Source organism: Ovis canadensis, chromosome 26, assembly GCF_042477335.2.
Source record: "Ovis canadensis isolate MfBH-ARS-UI-01 breed Bighorn chromosome 26, ARS-UI_OviCan_v2, whole genome shotgun sequence".
Classification (NCBI taxonomy): Eukaryota; Metazoa; Chordata; class Mammalia; order Artiodactyla; family Bovidae; genus Ovis; species Ovis canadensis.
The window spans coordinates 36,340,538-36,364,492 of NC_091270.1; the positions used below are offsets into that span (position 1 = coordinate 36,340,538).

The 23,955-nt window shown below is 36.3% G+C and overlaps 1 protein-coding gene across 6 annotated transcripts in view; it reads left to right on the top strand.

The window, feature by feature from the left end:
* MSR1 (macrophage scavenger receptor 1) overlaps positions 1 to 23,955 on the top strand; it is an 85,822-nt gene that overhangs the window by 4,421 nt on the left and 57,446 nt on the right. For 4 of the 6 annotated variants that reach the window (XM_069573124.1, XM_069573126.1, XM_069573123.1 and 1 more), the window contains exons 3-5: positions 11,976 to 12,082; positions 13,201 to 13,314; positions 19,626 to 20,035. In XM_069573124.1, the coding sequence (XP_069429225.1) occupies positions 11,980 to 12,082; positions 13,201 to 13,314; positions 19,626 to 20,035 (627 nt within the window). In that variant the 5' untranslated portion in view covers positions 11,976 to 11,979. Of the gene's footprint in view, positions 1 to 2,945; positions 3,098 to 11,975; positions 12,083 to 13,200; positions 13,315 to 19,625; positions 20,036 to 23,955 lie in introns of those variants that run through there. The other 2 variants (XM_069573125.1, XM_069573122.1) reach the window with 2 other exon arrangements.

Below are 23,955 nucleotides of genomic sequence, written 5' to 3' on the forward strand. Positions count from 1 at the left end.
CAAGAAGACAAAGCTGTTGTCCGAGAAAGCTTTATAAATAGGTGAAGAAAGAAGAGAAGTGAAAAGCAAGAGAGAAAGAGAAAAATAAAGCCAACTGAATGCTGAGTTCCAGAAAATAGCAAGGAGAGATAAGAAGGCCTTCTTAAATGAACAATGCAAAGAAATAGAGGAAAACAATAGAATGAGAACGACTAGAGAGCTCTTAAAAAAATTGGAGATACCAAGGGCATATTTCATGCAAACATGTACATGATGAAGGAGAAAAACAGTAAGAACCTAACAGAAAAAGAAGAGATTAAGAATAGGTAGCAAGAATACACAGAAGAAATAAGCAAAAAAGTCTTAATAATCTGGATAACCACAATGGTGTTGTCACTAACCTAGAGCCAGACATCCTGGAGTGTAAAGTCAGATGGACCTTAGGAAGCATTACTATGAACAAAGCTGGTAAGAGTGATAGAATTCCAGCTGAGATATTTCAAATCCTTAAAGATGATGCTGTTAAAGTACTGCTCTCAATATGCCAGCAACTTGGGAAACTCAGCAGTGGCCACAGGACTAGAAAAGATCAGTTCTCATTCTAATCCCAAAGAAGGGCAATGTCGAAGAATGTATAGACTACACTGCAATTGTGCTCATTTCACATGCTAGCAAAGTTATGGTCAGAATCCTTCACGATAGGCTTCAGCAGTATGTGAACTGAGAACTTCCAGATGTGCAAGCCAGATTTAGTAAAGGACGAAGAACCAGAGATCAAATTGCCAGCATCTGAAATTTATAGAGGGTTATAGAGAAAGCAAGAGAATTCTAGAAAAACATCTACTTCTGCTTCATTTACTGCACTAAACCTTTGGCTGTGTGGATCACAACAAACTGTGATATTAAAATTCTTAGAGATGGGAATACCAGACCACCTTACCTGTCTCCTGAGAAACCTGTATGCAGGTCAAGAAAGCAACAGTTAGAATTGGATATGGAACAACGGACTTGTTCAAAATTGGGAAAGGAGTATGTCAAGGCTGTATGTTGTCACCATGCTTATTTAACATATTCTGTTTATATCACGTGAAATGCCAGGCTAGATGAATCGCATGCTGGAATCAAGATTGCTGGGAGAAATATCAACAACTTCAGATACACAGATAATACCACCCTTATGGCAGAGAGTGAAGAGGAACTAAAGAGCCTCTTGATGAGGATGAAAGAAGAGAGTGAAAAGGCTGGCTTGAAACTCAGCATTCAAAAAACTGAGATCACGACATCCGGTCCTACCACTTCATGGAAGATAGAAAGGGAAAAGGTGGAAACGTGACAGCTTTTATTTTCTTGGGCTCCAAAATCACTGTGGACAGTGACTGAAACTGTGAAATTAAAAGATGCTTGCTCCTCAGAAGGAAAGCTATGGCAAACTGAAACAACATACTGAAAAGCAGAGACATCAGTTTGCCAACAAAGGTTTGTATAGTGAAAGCTATGGTTTTTCCAGTAGTACTGTACAAACATGCGAGTCGGACCATAAAGAAAGCTGAGTGCCAAAGAATTAATGCTTTCAAACTGGTGCTGGAGCAGACTCTTGAGAGTCGTTGGATAGCAAGGAGATCCAACCAGTCCTTCCTAAAGGAAATCAACCCTGAATATTCATTGGAAGAACTAATGCTGAAGCTGAAACTCCAATATTTTCCAATGAGTTTGGAAAATACCCTGATGCTGGGAAAGACTGAAGACAAAAAGAGAAGGGGCTGGCAGAGGAAGAGATGGTTAGATAGCATCACTGACTTAATGGGCATGAATTTGAGCAAACTCCAGGAGACAGTGGAGGAAAGAATAGCCTGATTTGCTTCAGTCCATGGGATTGCAGAGAGTTGGACATGACTTAATGACTGGACAACAAAAACATATAGAAGCAGATCAAAAGAAAATACAGTGAGTTCTGATGTTAGTCTCCACGTCTTCTCCTAAGAATCTGGTGACCTAGTGTGGTCACAGAGTAGCCTTCATGTTGGTCTAGCCTGGGTTGATGTCTGCAATCCTATTCTTGGCTCAGTCTGTCTGGCCAGCATTTGTGCTGCCAGCTTCATTGCCTGTTACTCTTGCTGTTACACTGCTACTTTCTTTTCTGCTTTCTTTTTTCAAGCACTGTGCACTATTCCTGGGTTCTCTCTACCAGGGGTTACTGTTCTGTGGTGCCAGAACATCATTTTGACCATCTCTTGATAGAAAGTAGGATCCCTCCCTCTTTGAGCACCATGAAGTGCCCATGAAATATAAAGTAAACACTTTTCCCCAAAAGAATCAGATCTAAAAATTAGCTCAATAGTGGTTTTTTTTTTTTACATGTCCTATTGGAACTGGACTGTGATTAAATAAATGAGATTAAAAAATATGTAAAACTCTGACAGGTATAGAAGATGAAAGTCATTCCTTTGTTCTGATCCCATGCCCAAGACCCCTTTCCTCTATTATACTTCTCAGGAAATAAATAACTTTTTAGATGCTCAAAGGGATCTACAGAAATTGCTAACATCACTATAGACAGAGCTGAAGTGAGCAGTAAGGGATTGCTTTTACTTGGTGGGTATCCTTTCCTCCTCTGCTTTGTGTTTGAAGCTAGAGATAAGGGATCTAGGGAAAAGGATTAAGAAAAACAAATCACTTAAACATAGAGTCTTCCCTCAAGGTTATACAGTATGAAGGAGATCATGAGTATTAGTGGAAGATATTGAGATTAATAAAAGATTAATAGTAATGAGAATATTATAGAAAGCAGACCTATCTTACAAAAAGGAAAAGATTAATCTTCCATATGTTATGTATGCTGTTACAATAATCCCAATTGTTTTTCATTTGACTTCTCTTTTTCTTTTGTAATGTCCTAGATGGAAAGAGGAATGAGTTATCTGACAAATTTAGATTCTGCAAACTTGTGCACTGAGAAGAGTACTATTGAAATACACTGTTAAGAAAGATTTTCAACATACAAATGTGTCATTTCCTTTCTTCTTGTGCTGTGCTGAAATATTATGTGATAAAGGTTTTAGGTTTCAATTGTTACAAGAGGGAAGTGGATAAATCAGTGCTGCCGTCTTTAGGACATATGGTAAAAGAAGTTTTACTTGTATTTTCTCCCAAATTGCTTCTGTTGAATATATGGGTCTACTCTGTGTATTTTTGTGTGTCTACATGTGTGTGTGTATGTTGTATGAGAGAGCTGTTTACATATGTGATCAGTAATCTTTGGTACAGTTTTGAATCCTATCGCTAATAACTCATTTTGATTGTTTCAATGATAGAGATTTCTGCTAGGTTTTCTGTGGGTGAAAAATGTATATATGTGCACAAATATATATGACATATATATATGATATATATTTTTAAGTTGAACTAGCAAGAAATTTTAGGCATATAAATGTGCATATTTTGTTGCTAATTATTGGCTTTACTCAATGTGATTAAATATATCTTAGTCTAATCTTAGTTTTTGCATAATACTCTTGACTTTAATCTAATACTTTTATTACCTCTATTGCTCATATAACAAATATTAGTTGGGCATCTACTGTGTGCACTTTCTAGATGTAAGGAAGGGACATAAAAAATGAAAGTCTCTGTCTTTAGGAAAATCAAGATCTAAGGCAAATTGGCATAATATAATTTGAGCACCATAAAAGTGGTATGCAAATGCTATATGTAAATACTATGAGAATACAGGAGAGGCCAAAATTACTTCAAGAGGAGAAAGAAGAATCTTCATGGAGCTGTTAGAATTTACATTCATCTCGAAGAATGGTTAAGATTTACACAGCATAAAATGCAATTAGCATTCTCATTAGCCACGTGAAAATAGTGATAGAAAAGTCATAAAACTGAGATTATAAATGTTTTATACAGGAATTAGGAGCTGTTTTTTTGGTCGTACACTGCCTACCTTCAGGTCCCAACTTCCCCGTTCACTAGTTGTGTACCATTAACTGGATACTTAAATGTTTTAGGTCTTGGTTTCCCAGCTTGTAAAATTGAGAACATGCCTCATGGTGCTGTTGTGAGGATAAAATAAGAAAATTTCATATTTAAAAAAAAGTGATGGTTTAAAATAATGGTGATTCATTTATTTGTGGTTGTCTATGTATCAGACAATTTATAAAAATTATTTTTAATCCTCATAATAATTTTTAAATTCATATTATAACCATATATATCTGTGTATATATAGATATATATCTGAGATATCATTTAGCTCTCACTAAAATCTAAATGATTCTAAAATAAACATTGTTACTGAACAGTGGTGAATTTGGTTTAAAACATTAAGTGACTAGAATCTCTGTAAATGTGTACAATCTTTTTAAAGAGAAGTCAGACAGTGGATACTAAGAAGTTTGAGATAGTATTCCTGTTATCTGATAGTTCAACATATAATGAATTACCTAAAGAAACATTTAGGCTAAAAAGAAGAAACCTAAGTTATGCAAATATTTCCAGCAGCAGCATCTGTATCAGTAACACATTGCCCTTCAAAGAACAGGGAACATATCTTATTTTGAAGAATTATAAGAAAATGGCTGCATAAATAAGGTACATATATTCAATGAATTATTATGTAGCCCATCATTTTAAACTTGAAAAAAATAATTTCAATTATAGAGATACTGATATGAATTTAAGGGAAATACATAAAACCAGATGATAACATACTGTATAGTATCAATTTGTAATGTGGATGCACTCAATTTTTTCCTTTATTGGGGTGATGGAATGATAGAAATTTTGTCCCAACTTGTCTTCAATAGTGTTACAATATTTTTATAATAAAAACAGGAATAAAGAAAAGTATGTTTCCAAACAGAATAATACTGAATTTATTTCATTAAGGTTTTCCTGTTGTAGCTTCTATAAATTTTTCACCCTCTTCATGAAGAGCTGATACTGCAGAGAGGTGTTTCACTTCTCATGAGAACGTGCTTTTAATAGATTACATACACTCAGAAGATTTCACAGTTCTTTGTCAGTGCATTGACATTTGATAGGAAGCTGTAACATGTGAGGTTACTTTTTCTTTTAACTTTGGAAAAAGCAGTTAAAGGCTCATTTGGATTGTGTGAATTGTCCGCTGGCTTCTAACAAAGCCTCACAAGTGTATGTTTTCTAACATTCCTAAACAAACAGCACTGATAGAGTAAGGAACTGAAGGAATCCAGTAAGTCTAACAAATCCCTCTGAGGCAAAAGTGGGAACCTCGGGGGTGAGATATTTTTGTTTCAGTTTCCTGTTGACACATGATTCAAAGAAAAACCTTTCATTTACCAGTAGATAGCAGAACAGGTTTTTACATTTCTTCAATTCACTAATGCAAACTTTCCTTGAAGCATGACTCCAGGTATAAAATCCAGTCATCTTGCAAACTATTTTGTCTTTCATTTATTTGTGGAGTTTCTCCTAATGTTCTTATGTACATGATGAACACCAGTGACAGGAACTCTATTCATTGAACCAAAGAGATAAAAACCACTGAATCATGACTCTAACTTGTGTGAGAAGAGACAAACAATAGACAAGACAAATAAGGGAAATGTATTTCATGTTGGATGGTGATAAGTTGGGGGTGGGGGGCAGATCAAGGCAAGAAAGAGAAGAGGAAGTGAAAGAGGTAGGTTGCCATTTCAGATCTGATGCTGGAGAAAAGTCTGTCTGAGTGAGTGAGATGGGAATGTATTTATAGGATTTCAGCAGAGTGATACATCTGACTTACTTTTTTTAAAATTAATTAGTTAATTTTAATTAGAGGCTAATTACTTTACAATATTGTAGTGGTTTTTGGCATACATAGACATCAATCAACCATGGGTGTACATGTGTTCCCCATCCTGAACTCCCCTCCCACCTCCCTCCCCATTCCATCCCTCAGGGTCATCCCAGTGAACCAGCCCTAAGCGCCCTGTCTCATGCATTGAACCTGGACTGTCAATCTATTTCACATATGGTAATATACATGTTTCAATGCTATTCTCTCAAATCATCTCACCCTCACCTTCTACCACAGAATCCAAAAGTCTGTTCTTTATATCTGGTTCTCTTTTGCTGTTTTGCATATAGGGTCATCATTACCATCTTTCTAAATTCCATATATATGCATTAATATACTATATTGGTATTTTTCTTCCTGACTTACTTCATTCTGTATAATAGGCTCCAGTTTCATCCACCTCATTAGAACTGATTCAAATACATTCTTTTTAATAGCTGAGTAATATTCCATTGTGTGTATGTACCACAGCTTTCTTACCCATTCGTCTGCTGATGGACATCTAGGTTGCTTCCATGTCTGAGCTATTGTAAACAGTGCTGCAATGAACATTGGGGTACACGTGTCTCTTTCAGTTCTGGTTTCCACAGTGTGAATGCCCAGCAGTGGGATTGCTGGGTCATATGGCAGTTCTATTTCCAGTTTTTTAAGGAATCTCCACACTATTCTCCATAGTGGCTGTACTAGTTTGCATTCCCACCAACAGTGTAAGAGGGTTCTCTTTTCTCCTTACCCTCTCCAGCATTTATTATTTGTAGACTTTTTGATAGTAGCCATTCTGACTGGCATGAGATGGTACCTCATTGTGGTTTTGATGTGCATTTTTCTGATAATGAGAGATGTTGAGTGTCTTTTCATGTGTTTGTTAGCCATCTGTATGTCTTCTTTGGAGAAATGTCTGTTTAGTTCTTTGGCCCATTTTTTGATTAGGTTGTTTATTTTTCTGGAATTAAGCTGCATGAGCTGCTTGTATATTTTTGAGATTAATTCTTTGTCAGTTGCTTTGTTTGCTATTATTTTCTCCCATTCTGAAGGCTGTCTTTTCACCTTACTTATATTTTCCTTCATTGTGCAAAAACTTTTAAGTTTAATTAGGTCCCATTTGTTTATTTTTGCTTTTATTTCTATTACTCTGGGAAGTGGGTCATAGAGGATCCTGCTGTGATTTATGTCAGAGTGTTTTGCCTATATTTTCCTCTAGGAGTTTTATAGTTTCTGGTCTTAAATTTAGATCTTTAATCCATTTTGAGTTTATTTTTGTGTATGGTGTTAGAAAGTGTTCTAGTTTCATTCTTTTACAAGTGGTTGACCAGTTTTCCCAGTACCACTTGTTAAAGAGATTGTCTTTCCTCCATTGTATATTCTTGCCTCCTTTATCAGAGATAAGGTGTCCATAGGTGTGTGGATTTATCTCTGGGCTTTCTATTTTGTTCCATTGATCTATATTTCTATCTTTGTGCCAGTACCATACTGTCTTGATGACTGTAGCTTTATAGTATAGTCTGAAGTCAGGTTGATTCCTCCAGTTCCAGTCTTCATTCTCAAGATTGCTTTTGCTATTTGAGGTTTGTTTTTTTGTTTTTTGTTTTTTGTATTTCCATACAAATTGTGAAGTTATTTGTTCCAGTTCTCTGAAAAATACTGTTGGTAGCTTGATAGGAATTGCATTGAATCTATAGATTGCTTTGGGTAGTGTACTCATTTTCACTATATTGATTCTTCTGATCCATGAACATGGTATATTTCTCTATATATTTGTGTCATCTTTGACTTCTTTCATCAGTGTTTTATAGTTTTCTGTAAATAGGTCTTTTGTGTCTTTAGGTAGATTTATTCCTAAGTATTTTATTCTTTTCATTGCAATGGTGGATGGAATTGTTTCCTTAATTTCTCTTTCTGTTTTCTCATTGTTAGTGTATAGGATTACAAGGGATTTCTGTGTGTTAATTTTATATCCTGCAACTTTACTATATTCATTGATTAGCTCTAGTAATTTTCTGGTGGTGTCTTTAGGGTTTTCTATGTAAAGGATCATGTCATCTGCAAACAGTGAGAGTTTTACTTCTTCTTTTCCAATCTGGATTCCTTTTATTTCTTTTTCTCCTCTGATTGCTGTGGCTAATACTTCCAAAACTATGTTGAATAGTAGTGGTGAAAGTGGGCACCCTTGTCTTCTTCCTGACTTTAGGGGAAATGCTTTCAATTTTTCACCATTAAGGATAATGTTTGCTGTGAGTTTATCATATATGGCTTTTATTATGTTGAGGTATGTTCCTTCTATGCCTGCTTTCTGGAGGGTTTTTATCATAAGTGGATGTTGATTGTCAAAGGCTTTCTCTGCCTCTATTGAGATAATCATATGGTTTTTATCTCTCAATTTGTTAATGTGGTGTATCACATTGATTGATTTGCAAATACTGAAGAATCCTTGCATCCCTGGGATAAAAGCCACTTGGTCATGATGTCAATCTGACTTACTTTTGAAGAGGACCATTCTAGAAGTTGTGTGGAAAATAAAATGGAAGGATTAACATGAAGCTGAGAGACCTATGAAAAAGTGAAAGTGAAAGTCACTCAGTTGTATCTGACTCTTTGCGACCCCATGGACTATACAGTCTGTGGAATTCTCCAAGCCAGGATTATAGAGTGGGTAGCCTTTCCCTTCTCCAGGGAATCTTCTCAACCCAGGCATCAAACCCAGGTCTCCCATATTGTAGGCAGATTCTTTACCAGTTGAGCCACCAGGGAAGCCCAAGAATACTGGGTCTTCCCAACCTAGGGATTGAACTAGAGTCTCCTGCATTGCAGGTAGGATTCTTTACCAACTGAGCTATCAGGGAAACCAGAGAGACCTATTGGGAGCTATTAAATTAGCCCAGGATTGTAATAACAAACAGATGATATAAATGGGTGGCATGCCAACATCAGAAACCCTGGACAAAGAAAAGTTAGGTTGATGTGAAAAGTACCCCATTGTAGCTAGCTGTATTATATCTATCTATCTATCTATCTCTTTATAAATCTGATTCTGAGACATGAGATCTGAGCTGGGTATTTTGGCTTAGTCAGCATGTAGGTAGTAGTTCATGCCATTCAAGCCATGGAAATAAATGAGCTTCTCAGGACAATTTTGGAGACTGAGAACAAAAGAAAGTAGTAATAGAAAATGCCAGCAATCTTATGGCAGGATCATCTATGATTAATTTCATCTTTTTTTCAACGGAAAAAAGTATACTTCATGATTAACCAACCCTTGTTATAAACCACTCCAGAGAACAAACAGAACTCATTGTTCACTAGAGTAACCAAGGGGATTCTTTTTCATTCATCGCTCCACTCAACAGACTTTGGTGTTCATCTCACTTTCAGCTCTCTGTACCTCTGTTGTCCACATGTGGTCATTCAGCCTAACCCACTTGTAGACATTTATTAGAGGGTTTTCTTTTTCAGAGATTTTAAATCTACCCAAAGAAATCATAGTTTGAAATCCAGTAATCTAAAAGATATATGTTATCATCTAAAGCCCATAAAAGATAGATCGAAGTATAGAGGCCTAATGAAAAACAAAACTGAACTTAGTCTCTGTTCAGTTCAGTTCAGTCGCTCAGTCATGTCCGACTCTTTGTGACCCCGTGAATCGCAGCACGCCAGGCCTCCCTGTCCATCACCATCTCCCCGAGTTCACTCAGACTCACATCCATCGAGTCCGTGATGCCAGTGCCCAAATATTCAACAAGTATATATCAAGTGTACTCTATACTCCAGATTGCTTTAGGCTCTGCCAATATAATATTGAACAAAACTAGACATGGTCCCACCTCTTCTGTAGCTCACAGTCTAGCGAGATTTATCAGATTTAAAATTTTTTAAATTTTGCAAAAATATTTTTTACAAAGAAATTCCCATCTAGAAGACTGACTAATATAAGGATGTTTCCTTTGTATGTAAGTGAAAATGGAGTCATAATATCTCAGCTACTGGGACCAGAACCAGAGTCAAACACATTGAGAAGAGACTTGTGAGCAGACTGACAGGGAAATATTTCTAGGTGCATAGCAGGGGTACCTAAATGTATACTTGGCTGTTGAGTTGTTAAGACTCTGGGCTTCCAATGCAGGGAACGTAGGTTTGTTCCCTAGTCAGAGAACTAAGATCCTGCATGCCATGGGATACAGCAAAAAAAAAAAAAAAAAAAAGTAGACTTTGTGAGCCCATCCTTTATAAACTGAGTTCAAATGTTAAAAGCTTTGCCAGAGTCCCAGTGCTTTGAACTGTAGTTTAAAAAAGAATTTAGCTGTCTCATTGTCATCTCATTCTTAAAAGTAATGTTTTTGATTTTTTCCCATGGCAAGTTAAAAACTATCATCCAAATCAAATAATAGAGTGAATTAAAAAGGTGAGAAATGGCAGGAGAGTCTGGGTCTGAATTAATCAGTTTGGTTTCCTATGATAGTGTTCGCCAATAATTGTTTATTTAGTTTTACCTCTGCCTAAGCAGTGTTCTCGCCTGGAGAATCCCAGGGACGGGGGAGCCTGGTGAGCTGCCGTTTATGGGGTCGCACAGAGTTGGACACGACTGAAGTGACTTAGCAGCAGCAGTAGCAAGAAAAGGGGATGTCGTCCTAACTTCCCCCTCTGCCAGCTTCCTCCACAGTGACTGAACCGTTTAAAGAATACACTCCTTGGTTAGATCGACCAGACTTACAAAAAAGTAAAACCGATTTACAGAGTGATGTATGTACAAACTGCAAAGTAAAATAACTCCTTGGAAATATATTTTTTAAAAATATATTGACAGGAGTTGCCACATCCTTATTTTCAGTACCTCTTCCCAAAGCAGGGTGAACATTTGCGTATGAATGATTGCCCATTTTCTGGAGGAGATAAGAGTTCAGTGTCCTGAAGTTACCAGGGTACACAGTTGCAACTTCAGCTGTGTTAAATCCATACCTCAGCATTAGAGAAAATAAACAATGATCAGAAGATGTTGGCTTTATGCTAAACTTATCAATCAAATGAATTGAACTGTTTCCAAGAAAAAGTCATACAGTTTCTTTTGACAAATGTTCTTAAAGTTGTGGTCCTTAGACTGGCAGCAGCAGCATGACTAGAAAACTTGTCTGAATTGCAAATTGTTGTTGTTTAGTCTCCAAGTTGTGTCCAACTCTTCTGCGACCCCATGGACTGTAACCTGCCAGGCTCCTCTGTCCATGGGATTTCCTAAGCAGGAATACTAGAGTGGGTTGCCATTTCCTTCTCCAGGGCATCTTCCCTGATAGGGGATTGAACCCCACATCTCGTGCCTTGGCAGGCAGATTCTTTACCACTGAACCACCAGGGAAGCCTGCAAGTTGTTGATCCCTACCCTAAATATGAGAAGTTTTGCAGGTTGGGACCATCAATCTGTTTTAAAGTAAGCCTTTTAAATGATTCTAATGCATCTTAAAGAGACATAGATATAGATTAGGTCATAAAATATGTGTGTGTACGCTCAGTCACGTCCAGCTCTTTGCAATTGTGTTTTAAAAGGTACAAGCACATATTTGAGGTGCTGCCAATGTATATAGTGAGGGAAGTCTTGATAGGAAAATATATAAGAAAATTTTTAAAAAAAAAGGAAAAGAAGGGAAAGGAAAGGAAAATAAAAACTTAGTTTTTCCTGTGGCTCCTTATCTTGTGACTGGACTTTGTTTTCTGTTTCTAAAGGGATAAACAGATGCCTTGGCAGAAGAAGATTTGCCTGATAAAGCTCTGATAAAATATCACGGGAAATATTTGTTTCAGATTTTCAGCTACTACTTGTTCTAAGGGAAATTCTTTTTAACTTTTTAGCTAAACAGTTGTTTTCTGCCAGTTGAGAATTTTTCCTTTTTTAGCTAAAGAGAGCAAAGTTACCTCTCACTCTAAAAACCACATACTTCAATCATAAGTGTACATTTGTACATGGAAAAACTCATGAGTGGGTTCCATGTAAGTCTGTCTTTTAATGTTGAAATGAAAATTCATGGGTAGTTATGTTGGCATATATTTGACAGAGATGTATGTAAATGTAATTAATTATACTTGTTCCCTGGCTAAAATTGGATTTTAACTGTAAATTTCAATGTGAAACATGATGCCAAAGGGCCCTAGCAATTCTGTGTGTAATTAACATGTTTTTCCATGTGTTTGATAGAAGTATGGCACAGTGGGATGACTTTCCTGATCAGCAAGAAGACACTGACAGCTGTACAGAGTCTGTGAAGTTCGATGCTCGCTCAATGACAGCTTTGCTTCCTCCCCGTAAGTAGAATAAGGGAGGGTGCTCATGGACATTGTCCTTGGAGTTAGTGAGACTGTAAAATTTTGGTCATGAGACTTACTCTATCTGCCTGGTTGGATCTCAGTCTTAGTCACCTGACAGATGGAATATCCCATCTTGCTTGTATTGTGGTTGCTCCTTCTCTTTTTTCCTTCATTTTCCCCCTTTTCCTTATTTTTTAAATTTTCTTTACCTAATTTTTTCCTCCTTTTCCTATTCAATTCCTCATAGAACGTTACTGAACACTACCTAAAATTTCATTTTAATTTGCAACCTGAAAACAAAATTTCCTTCTTTTTTGCTAAACAACAAAAGCAATGGCCATAGGAAAGAATGTTTTAATAAATGTTTTATTCACTTAACCAGAGAAACATCTTCTGCTAGTAAGATTCCCTCTATATTGAGTTAACTTTTCTACAATTAGCATCTCAACATATGAATTGCTGGTTCATATAAAGAAATAATACTAAAATATTAGTATATTCTGAAATATCCAGAGGATGGGCTTTACTGATCCATTCCAATGTTTAATCAAGGTGTGAATTTTGTTATTTTTTTTTTCAGCTTGTATTCAAATCACAAGAGGCATCCAAATACAAAACTATTGAGGTAGAATGAGAAAAGGAAATTTACATAATTACCATCAGAAGTAATGTTTTTCTTATTCCACTTAAAATCTGAAAAAGTATATATAATTATTAATATATGGTTGCTTGAGGAACTTTATTTTCATCCAGAATGTTCACATTCCCATGTGAAACAGAAGAATAAAATTTATGTTTGTGTGTGTTTTGGTATGGTATCAGTATTAAAATTTATCAATGAATGCATCCAATGAGACAAGTATGGCTTGGAGAAGATAGTAACTTTGTCCTGGATGTTTAGTTAGTGGATAGATCAAATGTCCACAGCAATTTCTGTATTGACTTCTCCTTTTGACTGTCCCTTTTACTTCCTGCTGAATAAACGAGAACCTATTTCTTATTTCCTTTTTATTCCAGTAGGTTTGATACTAACCATATAATTGGAGATTTTAAAAAGTTTTAATTAAGTAAGATGAGTAAGTTCTCTAACAGGAGGTTGGACTTTTGTTTTTTAGATCCTAAAAATGGCCCAACTCTTCAAGAGAGGATGAAGTCTTATAAAGCTGCACTGATCACCCTTTATCTCATTGTGTTTGTAGTTCTCGTGCCCATCATTGGCATAGTGGCAGGTACAGTACTCTAGTTCTGAAACTCATCTAGTAAATTATTTAGTGCAGAAGCAGAAAGAAGCATTAGTCTTTGGTATATGGCAAATTTGTAAGAATTTGAACTTCAGATCAAAAAATATTCCTCAAATTTATTTCATGAAAAAAAAAACCAGATTCTGCAAAGTTATTGCATAAAAAACTTTAAATAAATAGCCTAGACAATGGAACTTTAAGATAAAAATATGAATATGTAAAGGTAAGATGGAAAGAATTGACCGTTTCAGCAATGTTATCATCTGAAGTCCTGTGAAGTTCTAATGATGCGTCATAAATTTCATGGTAAGCATTCTAGTTGCAAATATAAAGATATAAACATGATTGTTTATTTTAGCAATGCCTAAAATATAAAAACAAGCCAGTTGTTCTGGAAAAATGCTTTTATTCCTAGTATTGAGAGCAGAAAGAAATATCCCTACAAGTCTTCAGAGGAAACCTCAGAAACTAGTGACCTATCCCTCAGCAGTATTTGTCCTTTATATGGTCACATATTTCATGAGGGTTTTATTTAAAACCTCTCTAAAAATGAACTGATAGCATCCTTTCAAACAAACAAACAAAAAAAAATAGAACACTTTGCTTGGGCCCTACATGATATTTTTCAGGTATATATTTGTTTTTAAGAGTTTGGCTTGAGTTGGGGATACATCTAAAGAGTTTATACAGGGAGGGATAGCTTGCATGTAACTTAAGCAAATTTATAAACATTATTTCCCTCAGGACCATTTTTGAGGGATTTGATTGACATTTGAATTTATTTGCCTTGTAGCTCCCTTTTCCTCTGAGAGTGACAAAATGTCTAGACATATGCTTGAACAAGAGATAGGCTGGGAGGAAGATGTGTTTTTATGTGCATACTAATCAGCTTAACAAGGAAATGCTCCTAATACAAGGCCATACCTCCTCTGTCAAAAGGATATTCCAAGACAGAACCAAAATTTTACTAAGGAAGAAATGATCATGAAAGCAACAATGACTTTAACATTTTTGAGCGTTTACTATGTTCAGGCCCTGGGCTATACATTTTCCACAGATTATCTTAAGACACCTCACAGTTACCCTTGGACAGACATATGCTTACCCTCATCATCCACAAAAGAAAACTGTTCAGTGATGGAATTGAAGTTCCTACCATGACTCCTGACTCCTATCCTCTGTGGTCTACTATCTCCCAGTACAATCCGGTGTTTAGTACAAACTATGATTGGCCACTAAAAAATTAACTTGTTGTAACATTAGCCAGGAAAATATTTTCCCTATGTAAAAGTCAAATACTATTTTGGATGTCAGAAACAAAAGCCAACCACAACCAATCAACTAATCAAACCAACCACAGCCATTTAAATAAAAGAACTTGATGTGTGTCATTAAACAGCAACTTCCTGATAAACCGGGTTATCTATATGTTGTTTATGTTTATGCTTATCAGTTTGAAGTACTTAACTGAAAGATGCATCATTGTTTGGGGTCATTAGCTGTCAGCCAGTTAGAATGTGCGTAATTTCATCACTTTTATGGGACTTCCTTGGTGGTTCAGCTGGTAAAGTATCCACCTGCAATGAAGGATACCCTGGTTTGATTGCTGGGTTGGGAAGATCCATTGGAGAAGGAATAGGCTACCCACTCCAGTATTCTTGGGCTTCCCTGGTGGCTCAGCAGGTAAAGAATCTGCCTGCAATGTGGAAGGCCTGGGTTCGATCTTGGAGTTGGGAAGATCCTCTGGAGAAGGGAATGACTACCCACTCCAGTATTCTGGCCTGGAGAATTCCATGGATTGTATATAGTTCATGGGGTTGCAAGGAGTTGGACACAACTCAGTGACTCACTTTCATCGCTTTTATGTAAACCGTGGCCTGCAGAACCAACCTCAGTGAATGCAACTTCTTTATACTCAGCCCATGCACAATGTGAACTGAGGTTTGAAAATATCAGGGTTCTAACCAGGTTCAAAATCTCTGGGCTGTTACCAAATGCTACCAAGTCAACACAGTTGTTCTAGGATTGACAATGATTGACCTAAAGTAGTTTTGTTTCCTTAAACTATAGCATGTACTATTAAGACTGACAAAAAGCTAAAAGTGTTCAAATCTTGCAAGTTCACATTAGCACCCCAATTCACCAGAATTTAGATCTCCTGTGTTTATCATACTTGAATAATAAATAATTGACTACCCAGTTACAGCTGTAAGTTTTAGATCAGAATTTTTCCAAACGAAAGCTAAAATGCAATACATTAACTCTACATAATAAAAAAAAACTTCAAATGTAGACAAAACATATGCCTGTAATGATAGAAGTTATTCTGTTTTGGGAAATATAAATCAGTAGATGAAATAAAATTTTGTGCATGAAAACTAAAGTTTCTTATGTATTGAAAACTATTTCTTAATTATAGTCTTCTCCACAAGCTACCTTTTTTCCAAGAAGCTACTACATTTCTATTACAATATAACAACATATAACAATGTCTCTGAAGAATAAGATAAGGTTAAGCTTTCATGCATTGGAGAAGGAAATGGCAACCTACTCCAGTGTTCTTTCGTGGAGAATCCCAGGGACAGGGGAGCCTGGTGGGCTGCTGTCTATGGGGTCGCACAGAGTCAGACACGACTGAAGCGACTTAGCAGCAGCAGCAGCAGCAGCAGCAGCAAGCCTAAGGTTAATGTATATACGCTGCTGACAAACTGAAGATCCTTGAGCTCAAAATAATACAAATTTTTGGTAGAAGAAGGTATTGCCAACATGGAGGAGTATATGTGATCTGTAAGGTCAAATATAACCCTCTCCCTATTGTACAAGTCAGAAAATTTGTCTCCTTTCAAATGTAAGATAGAAAAGTCACAAAATGCCATCTCTCTGATGATAATGAAAGAAATGAACATTTGAAAATATGAACTCTAGCATTCCATACCTAGATTTGCGATACTCATGTCTATATCATCTGTATCACAATTAAATGTTTTTAAAGAAAGTAAGGATTAGATTAGGTTTCATTCAAGATTTGGGAAAACAAGCAATATTGCATTTTTAAATCTGTAAGCAAAATATAGCCTTTATTATCAGCTCATGTTGAACTTGATATTGAAGAAAAATCTTTGGTCACATGACATTTTATCAAATCAAATCTTCCCTTTCTACACTATGAAGAGGTTTTGCTTTATCCCTATGAAATAGAAAGCATTTCTAGTGAAAGTAAAAATTATATGGTTGAGTAATTAAATCAATATATCTATTAAAATAAAGTACAGATACTATCTTTCTCATGGAGCACCCAGCTTCCTCCCAGTTTTTTATATTACATAATATTAAGTCCCCCTTGTATCAGTATTGGGCATGCAGATATTGAATCCAAAATATTAATGATAATTAAAAAATGGAAAGTATCAAATGTGCATTATGTGCCAGGGAAAGATCTGAGCACTTTACATATATCAGCACATTTAATTATTTAAACACTGACTGGTAGTATCCCCACTCCAGTATTCTTGCCTGGAAAATCCCATGGACAGCAGAGCCTGGAAGGCTGCAGTCCATGGGGTCGCTGAGGGGTTGGACACGACTGCGTGACTTCACTTTCACTTTTCACTTTCATGCACTGGATAAGGAAATGGCAACCCACTCCAGTGTTCTTGCCTGGAGAATCCCAGGGACGAAGGAGCCTGGTGGGCTGCCGTCTATGGGGTCGCATAGAGTCAGACACGACTGAAGCGACTTAGCAGCAGCAGCAGCAGTAGTATCCCATTTATAAGGTAGTGAAATGATAGCCTGATTAATTTGCTCAAGGGCACAGTTTATGAAGGAAAGAGCAAGAATGGCTAATCCAGGCAGTTCCCGTCTAGAGCCTGTATTATTAACTGCTACCTAAAAAAGCAGTAATCATCATAAAAGAAAAATTTTGAGAGCTAACTTAGAGATAATTTTGCAAATATTGTTAGTTAGAGTTTCTGATTGTTAAAGTCAAATTCCATTCCCAGTCAGTCTTCTATTCCCAGAGTTGCTCGAGCAGTGCTTTGTATACAGTAGGTACTCAATAAATAAATCATGGAACTGGCAAATGCATAAATGAAGCTGTCAATCCAAAACTTGCTCTCTACACTTAATTTAATAAAGGTTATGAGTTCCAACTAAGAAATATACTATTTTGTCCAAATTATTCATAAAATAATGTACACTCAATCTGGCCTCTGTTGTGAATTGTATAAAAATGTAGCCACATATTTTATTAAATCAAACAAGCTAATTTTAAAGAGAATATAACTAGGAACAAATAATATATATATATTTTTAAATTGTGATTTAATTGAATATGTAGTTTAATGCTTAATAAGAGCTACAATGACAACCGTCATCAAACACCTTCAAGTGACGGTGGTGAAGACTCTGTAACTAAGATAATAACTTTCAAAGATAAGGCACTTTAATTTGAGTAGTTTTCATGTGTGCCATCTGTGTGCTATGGGATTTACATGCCTTATCTCATTCATTCTTAGCACCACTGTAAGACAGTTATTACTTTTAGGTCTTTGGGGAAGCCTAATTAAGGAGAAGAAATATAACTTGCTCAGAGTAACCTAGTTAATAACTAAGGAGTGGGGCTAGATTCCAGAATTGGGCAGCTTGTTCCTACATAAACACCAAGCTCTCATTTGTATAACAGGTACCCTGAGTTCAGGGTGGAATTCAGGGCTTTTCATGTGCTACTTCAGTTAAGTCTCAAAAACCTGTAAAGCTAATAACTATTGTCATATCACTTTAAAGAAAATTGACAGGTCAGTTATTGCTGTTTATATAGATATACTTTTAAACCATATGAAGTTACTCTCTACTGCTCAATAATGGTCAAATATGTAAAGTCTTATATATTCAAATTAATATAGATAAAAGACTGATATATGTATAGATAAAAGGTATAAATCATATAGATAGATATACAGAGAGATGAAACAATCAAATCTTAACCATCATTAACTAGGAAAAAAATGGTGCTTAACATTGTCTTCATGGTGTACAATTATGTATTATTTTTATCTGCAAAAGTAATATTTATACTTTTCATTTTTGAAACTGTGAACATATTGCTCTAGATCCTTTCAGAAGGATAATTAGCTTGTTTAGCTAACATATGCCCATTTGGAAATACATATTAGCAGCTCTCTATGCCGCAAACACCATTTAATAGAATTTTTATATTCAGGAAATAATTGCTCATAAGATGGTTCATCGAAGGGTTAAATATATTAGTAGAAATAGAAGCAAACTGAATATGCTGCTAAGTTGCTTCAGTCGTGTCCGACTCTGTGCGACCCCATAGATAGCAGCCCACAACTGAATATAGGGATTTGTTAAATCTGGCAGAACCACACATAGAATAACAATGTAGTTATTTGAATGACTTTTGTAAAACAATATTAAATAATATGCAAGGGTCTTTATGATAGATGCTAACTGAAAGCTAGTTTCCAAATTATATATAAGCTCTTGATTGTATAATATGATAGTGGGATCAGAAATCTGATATGCATATACTAAAATGTTAGCACTTAATTCTGAGATTAATTACCATGAGATTAATGGTACAATGTTTTCATTACTCATATTTTCTAAATTTTCCTCTACAAGTATATATTTTATAATAAGTAAAGAGAATCTTGAAAGAACAGTGTTTTTTAAAGTTAAAAAAAAAAACTTTTTTATCCAATTTCCTGCTCTACCAACAATAAATTAGGTCTGCAGAAACTGAAAGTGATAACTCTCTGGTAGCTTAGTGATAGCATAAGGAAGATGAGCCGACAATTTATTCATACAATGGATAACACTAATATTCCTACTTTTACTACATATTGTTTTTGTCACATCATCATTAATCTTCATAATAGGTAACACATTCAACATGTTTACTTCAGACACTGTGTTAAGCATTATCTCATCTTATCCTAACAGCATACCTGAGGACAAGGCTACAGTGTGCTTCATAATCTGTAGCATTTACTCTTGCTCTCGTAGCTAAATGCAGCAACCCAGAAGATTCATCTAAGCAGCAAGTCAGAAAGAATGACTTCACTGTGGAATAAATTCTAATGTAAAATGGGAAAAGGAGACTATTTCCCCTCTCAGCACTCTGCCTACCTTGGTTAATACTTTGTATGTTTAAAATAAACACCTGATTCAGGATAGCATTCAGAACGTTAGAATGGGATGCAGTGATGTGGAATGGAACGGTGGATGCATTTAAGGATACAGGGCATGACTCTGTTTATTTTTACTTAACTATGCAGCTCAGCTCCTGAAATGGGAAACGAAGAATTGCACAGTTGGTTCAGTTAATGCAGATATATCTCCAAGTCTGGAAGGCAAAGGAAATGGCAGTGAAGATGAAATGAGATTTCGAGAAGTTGTGATGGAACGCATGAGCAACATGGAAAACAGAATCCAGTATCTTTCAGATAATGAAGCCAATCTCCTAGATTCTGAGAATTTCCAAAATTTCAGCATAACAACTGATCAAAGATTTAATGATGTTCTTTTCCAGCTAAATTCCTTACTTTCCTCCATCCAGGGACATGAGAATATTATAGGTGATATCTCCAAGTCATTAGTAGGTCTGAACACCACATTACTTGATTTGCAGCTCAGTATTGAAACACTGAATGGCATAGTCCAAGAGAATGCATTTAAACAACAAGAGGTAAGAGTTTTTGTACTGGAAAGTCATATGCTGGGAGTGAATCCATCTGTAACCTATCTCCTCAGATAGTCCAGGGCAGAGAAAAAGTTGCAAAACCTGTTTTAACATCATTCTACTTACCTGATTTCTCTTGCAGTCTCACCAGAAAGTTCCAAATGGATTTACCTACAGCCTCTTCCAAATTCCCAGCCGAAGGGGGAATTTGTTTTTCATCAAATATAGACTCTCTTAGCATGTTTTAATTTTATAAATACTTTCAGAATGCCTCTTGAGATTCTCTAAACCAATTACAGTTGGTAGATTATCTTAGCATATTTGGACAGATAGATACAGTTTTTGCAAGTTTTAAAAGAAACCCAGAATATCTTCATCATGAAAAGAATGAAAACCTTATTTACATGGGTAAATTGTAAAATCTAAATTTTAAAATAGTTTGTCACTCACAAGAAGTATTGCTAAATTTTTGTGTGTAGAGATAACTCTAAGTAAAGAATTAGAGTTTGAATAATGCATCAACATCTTGTTACCGTCACAGGATCAAACACAAGAGAGCAAGACATCTTCTAGACCACTTGCCAGCCGAAGTTTTTTTGCAAAGGCCCAGACGTAACTCTTAGGCTTTGGGAACCACATGGTCTCTTTTGCAACTTCTCAACTCTAACACTAAAAGCAGTCCTAGACAGTAGATGGACAAATGAGTGAAAATGTGATCCAGTAAGTCTTTCTTTACAAAAATAGACTTTGACCCATGGATCATAATTTTTCTTAGTTTTGCTCTAAACTACTCTGTGGCCAACCCTCTGGGTTACTTTGTATTGAAGAAAAGGAAATTAAGAAGCAAGTTGTTTAGTTTAGTTGAGAACTGGATTATTTTTTGTTGCTAGTTCATTGTAATTGTTCCATTTGTGAAAAAAATAAGCTCAAGGATAAAGCTTTATTACTTGTGTGAAAAAATTAATCTTCATATTGCATGGTATCTAAGCCCTAAGATCATAATGTAAAATATGTAAACTTTCCACATTAGCTCAGTAAGGCTGCCATCTTTGTAGTATATTTTACTTGAATAGACCATGTCTTAATTAATGAGGTTGTTTTCTATATAGATACAGTGTTATGCAGTGGTGATTTTTTTTTAAATGGATGTCGCTTATAGAGAGCAAAGAGAAGTCTCTAAAGTTTTAACATCACATGAAAACCAATTAAATTATTGACTAGAGAATAGACTAAACAGGTTAAGAAAGCACACTTTAATATTTATTTATTGTAAGATGCAGTCACTGAGAAGACAAAGACATTGCTGTGTAAATACAGAAACCATTGAGGAACCTCATCCCAATGCCAGCCTTGATAGTCAGTGTTGTATCCTTGTCACATCTTCCAAATACTGACTGTTATTCTCTCCCCCATGGTTAATAAGTATCTAACACATATATATGGAATTTAGGAAGATGGCAATGACGACCCTGTATGCAAGACAGGGAAAGAGACACAGATGTGTATAACGGACTTTTGGACTCAGAGGGAGAGGGAGAGGGTGGGATGATTTGGGAGAATGACATTCTAACATGTATACTATCATGTGAATTGAATCGCCAGTCTATGTCTGACGCAGGATGCAGCATGCTTGGGGCTGGTGCATGGGGATGACCCAGAAAATTGTTATGGGGAGGGAGGTGGGAGGGGGGTTCATGTTTGGGAATGCATGTAAGAATTAAAGATTTTAAAATTTAAAAAATAAAAAACTAAAATTAAAAAAAAAAAAAGAAGAACAAAGCTGGAGGTATCACACTATAATTTTGTTGTATAGTTAATTTTAAATTATGCAACAAAAATATAGCAATAAAAACATGTTAATACAATAAAAACATGTTAATACAATAGAAACATGTTAAAAAAAATAAACATATAAAACGTTATTGGAATATCAATGACTCAGGCTATGGAGGGTTTAGAAAGAGTGCACAAAGAAGAAACTGTCCAGAGGGCTGAGAACCTTGAGAGAGAGGAAAATAAAATATCAGCTGTGGGAACAGAAACTGATTAAGTATGAGGGAAAGAGGACAGGAGAAGAAATATTACTTTGTGTGAAAACAAGATTCACTACTCTAAAATCTGACTGTGTAGATCACAACAAACTGTGGAAAATTCTTAAAGAGATGGGAACACCAGACCACATTACCTGCCTCCTGAGAAATTTGTATGCGGGTCAAGAAGCAACAGTTAGAACTGGACATGGAACAACAGACTGGTTCCAAATAGGGAAAGGAGTATGTCAAGGCTGTATATTGTCACCCTGCTTATTTAACTTATATGCAGAATACATCATGAGACATGCTGGGCTGGATGAAGCACAAGCTGGAATTAAGATTGCCGGGAAAAATACCAATAACCACCAAATATGCAGATTACACCAGCCTTATGGAAGAAACCTAAGAGGAACTAAAAAGCCTCTTGATGAAAGTGAAAGAAGAGAGTGAAAAAGTTGGCTTAAAACTCAACATTCAGAAAACGAAGATCATGGCATCCGGTCCCATCACTTCATGGCAAAAAGATGGGGAAACAATGGAAACAGTGACAGACTTTATTTTCTTAGGCTCCAAAATCACTGTAGGTGGTGACTTCAGCCATGAAATTAAAAGACGCTTGTTTCTTGGAAGAAAAGCTATAGCCAACCTAGAAAGCATATTAAAAAGGAGAGACATTACTTTTCCAACAAAGGTCCATCTAGTCAAAGCTATGATTTTTCCAGTAATCATGTATGGATGTGAGAGTTGAACCATAAAGAAAGCTGAGAACTGAAGAATTGTTGCTTTTGAACTGGTGGTGTTGGAGAAGACTCTTGAGAGTCCGTTGGACTGCAGGGAGATCCAACCAGTCCATCCTAAAGGAAATCAGTCCTGAATATTCATTGGAAGGACTGATGCTGAAGCTGAAGCTCCAATACTCTGGCCACCTGATGTGAAGAGCCAACTCATTGGAAAAGACCCTGATGCTGGGACAGATTGAAGGCAGAAGGAGAAGGGGACAACAGTGGATGAGATGGTTGGATGGCATCACTCACTCGGGAGTTGGTGATAGGGAAGCCTGGCATGCTGCAGTTCATGGGGTCACAAGTAGTCAGATATGACTGAGCAACTGAACTAAACTGAAGATCAGAGGGAAAGTGAGACAGGATGAGAAGAAAATGAAGACGGATGCAATGAAAGAATAAGAGTTTACTTGATATTGGTAATGTCCCCAAGTCCTCAGAGGTTATAGATTATCTATGAACTGGCTCAGCTGGTACAGAATCCACCTGCAAAGCAGGAGACCTAGGTTTGATCCCTGGGTTGGGAATATCCCCTGGAGAAGGGAACAATTACCCACTCCAGTATTCTGTTCTGGAGAATTCAGTTCATGGGATCACAGAGTCAGACACAACTGAGCGACTTCCATTTTCATCATTTTCATAAACCCACATAAACGAAGAGTTAAAACCAAATTGGAAACCATTTGGAAGATAGTAGAAGTGCTAAACATGTTTGAAGTGATACATGTGTGTGCGTTTAGTTGCTCAGTCATTGTCTGGCTCTTTGCAACCCGATGGACTGCAGCCCTCCAGGCTCCTCTATCCATGGGGATTCTCGAGGAAAGAAAACTGGAGTAGGTCGCCATGCCCTTCTCCAGGGAATCTTCCCAACCCAGGGGTTGAACCGAGGTCTCCCACATTGCAGGCAGATTCTTTACTGTCTGAGCCACCAGGGAGCCTGGAAATGATATATAATAGAAACAGTTGGAATCTGATAATAATCGATCATTGAGTTGAAATAAATTGCACTTTCGTTTTGAAAGCAGTCCAAGCATTAGAGATGGAGGTACAAGGGAAAGGAGGAACTTGCAAGGTTAATTTTTTTAAAGCTCTTTTTTTGTAAGACAGTAGT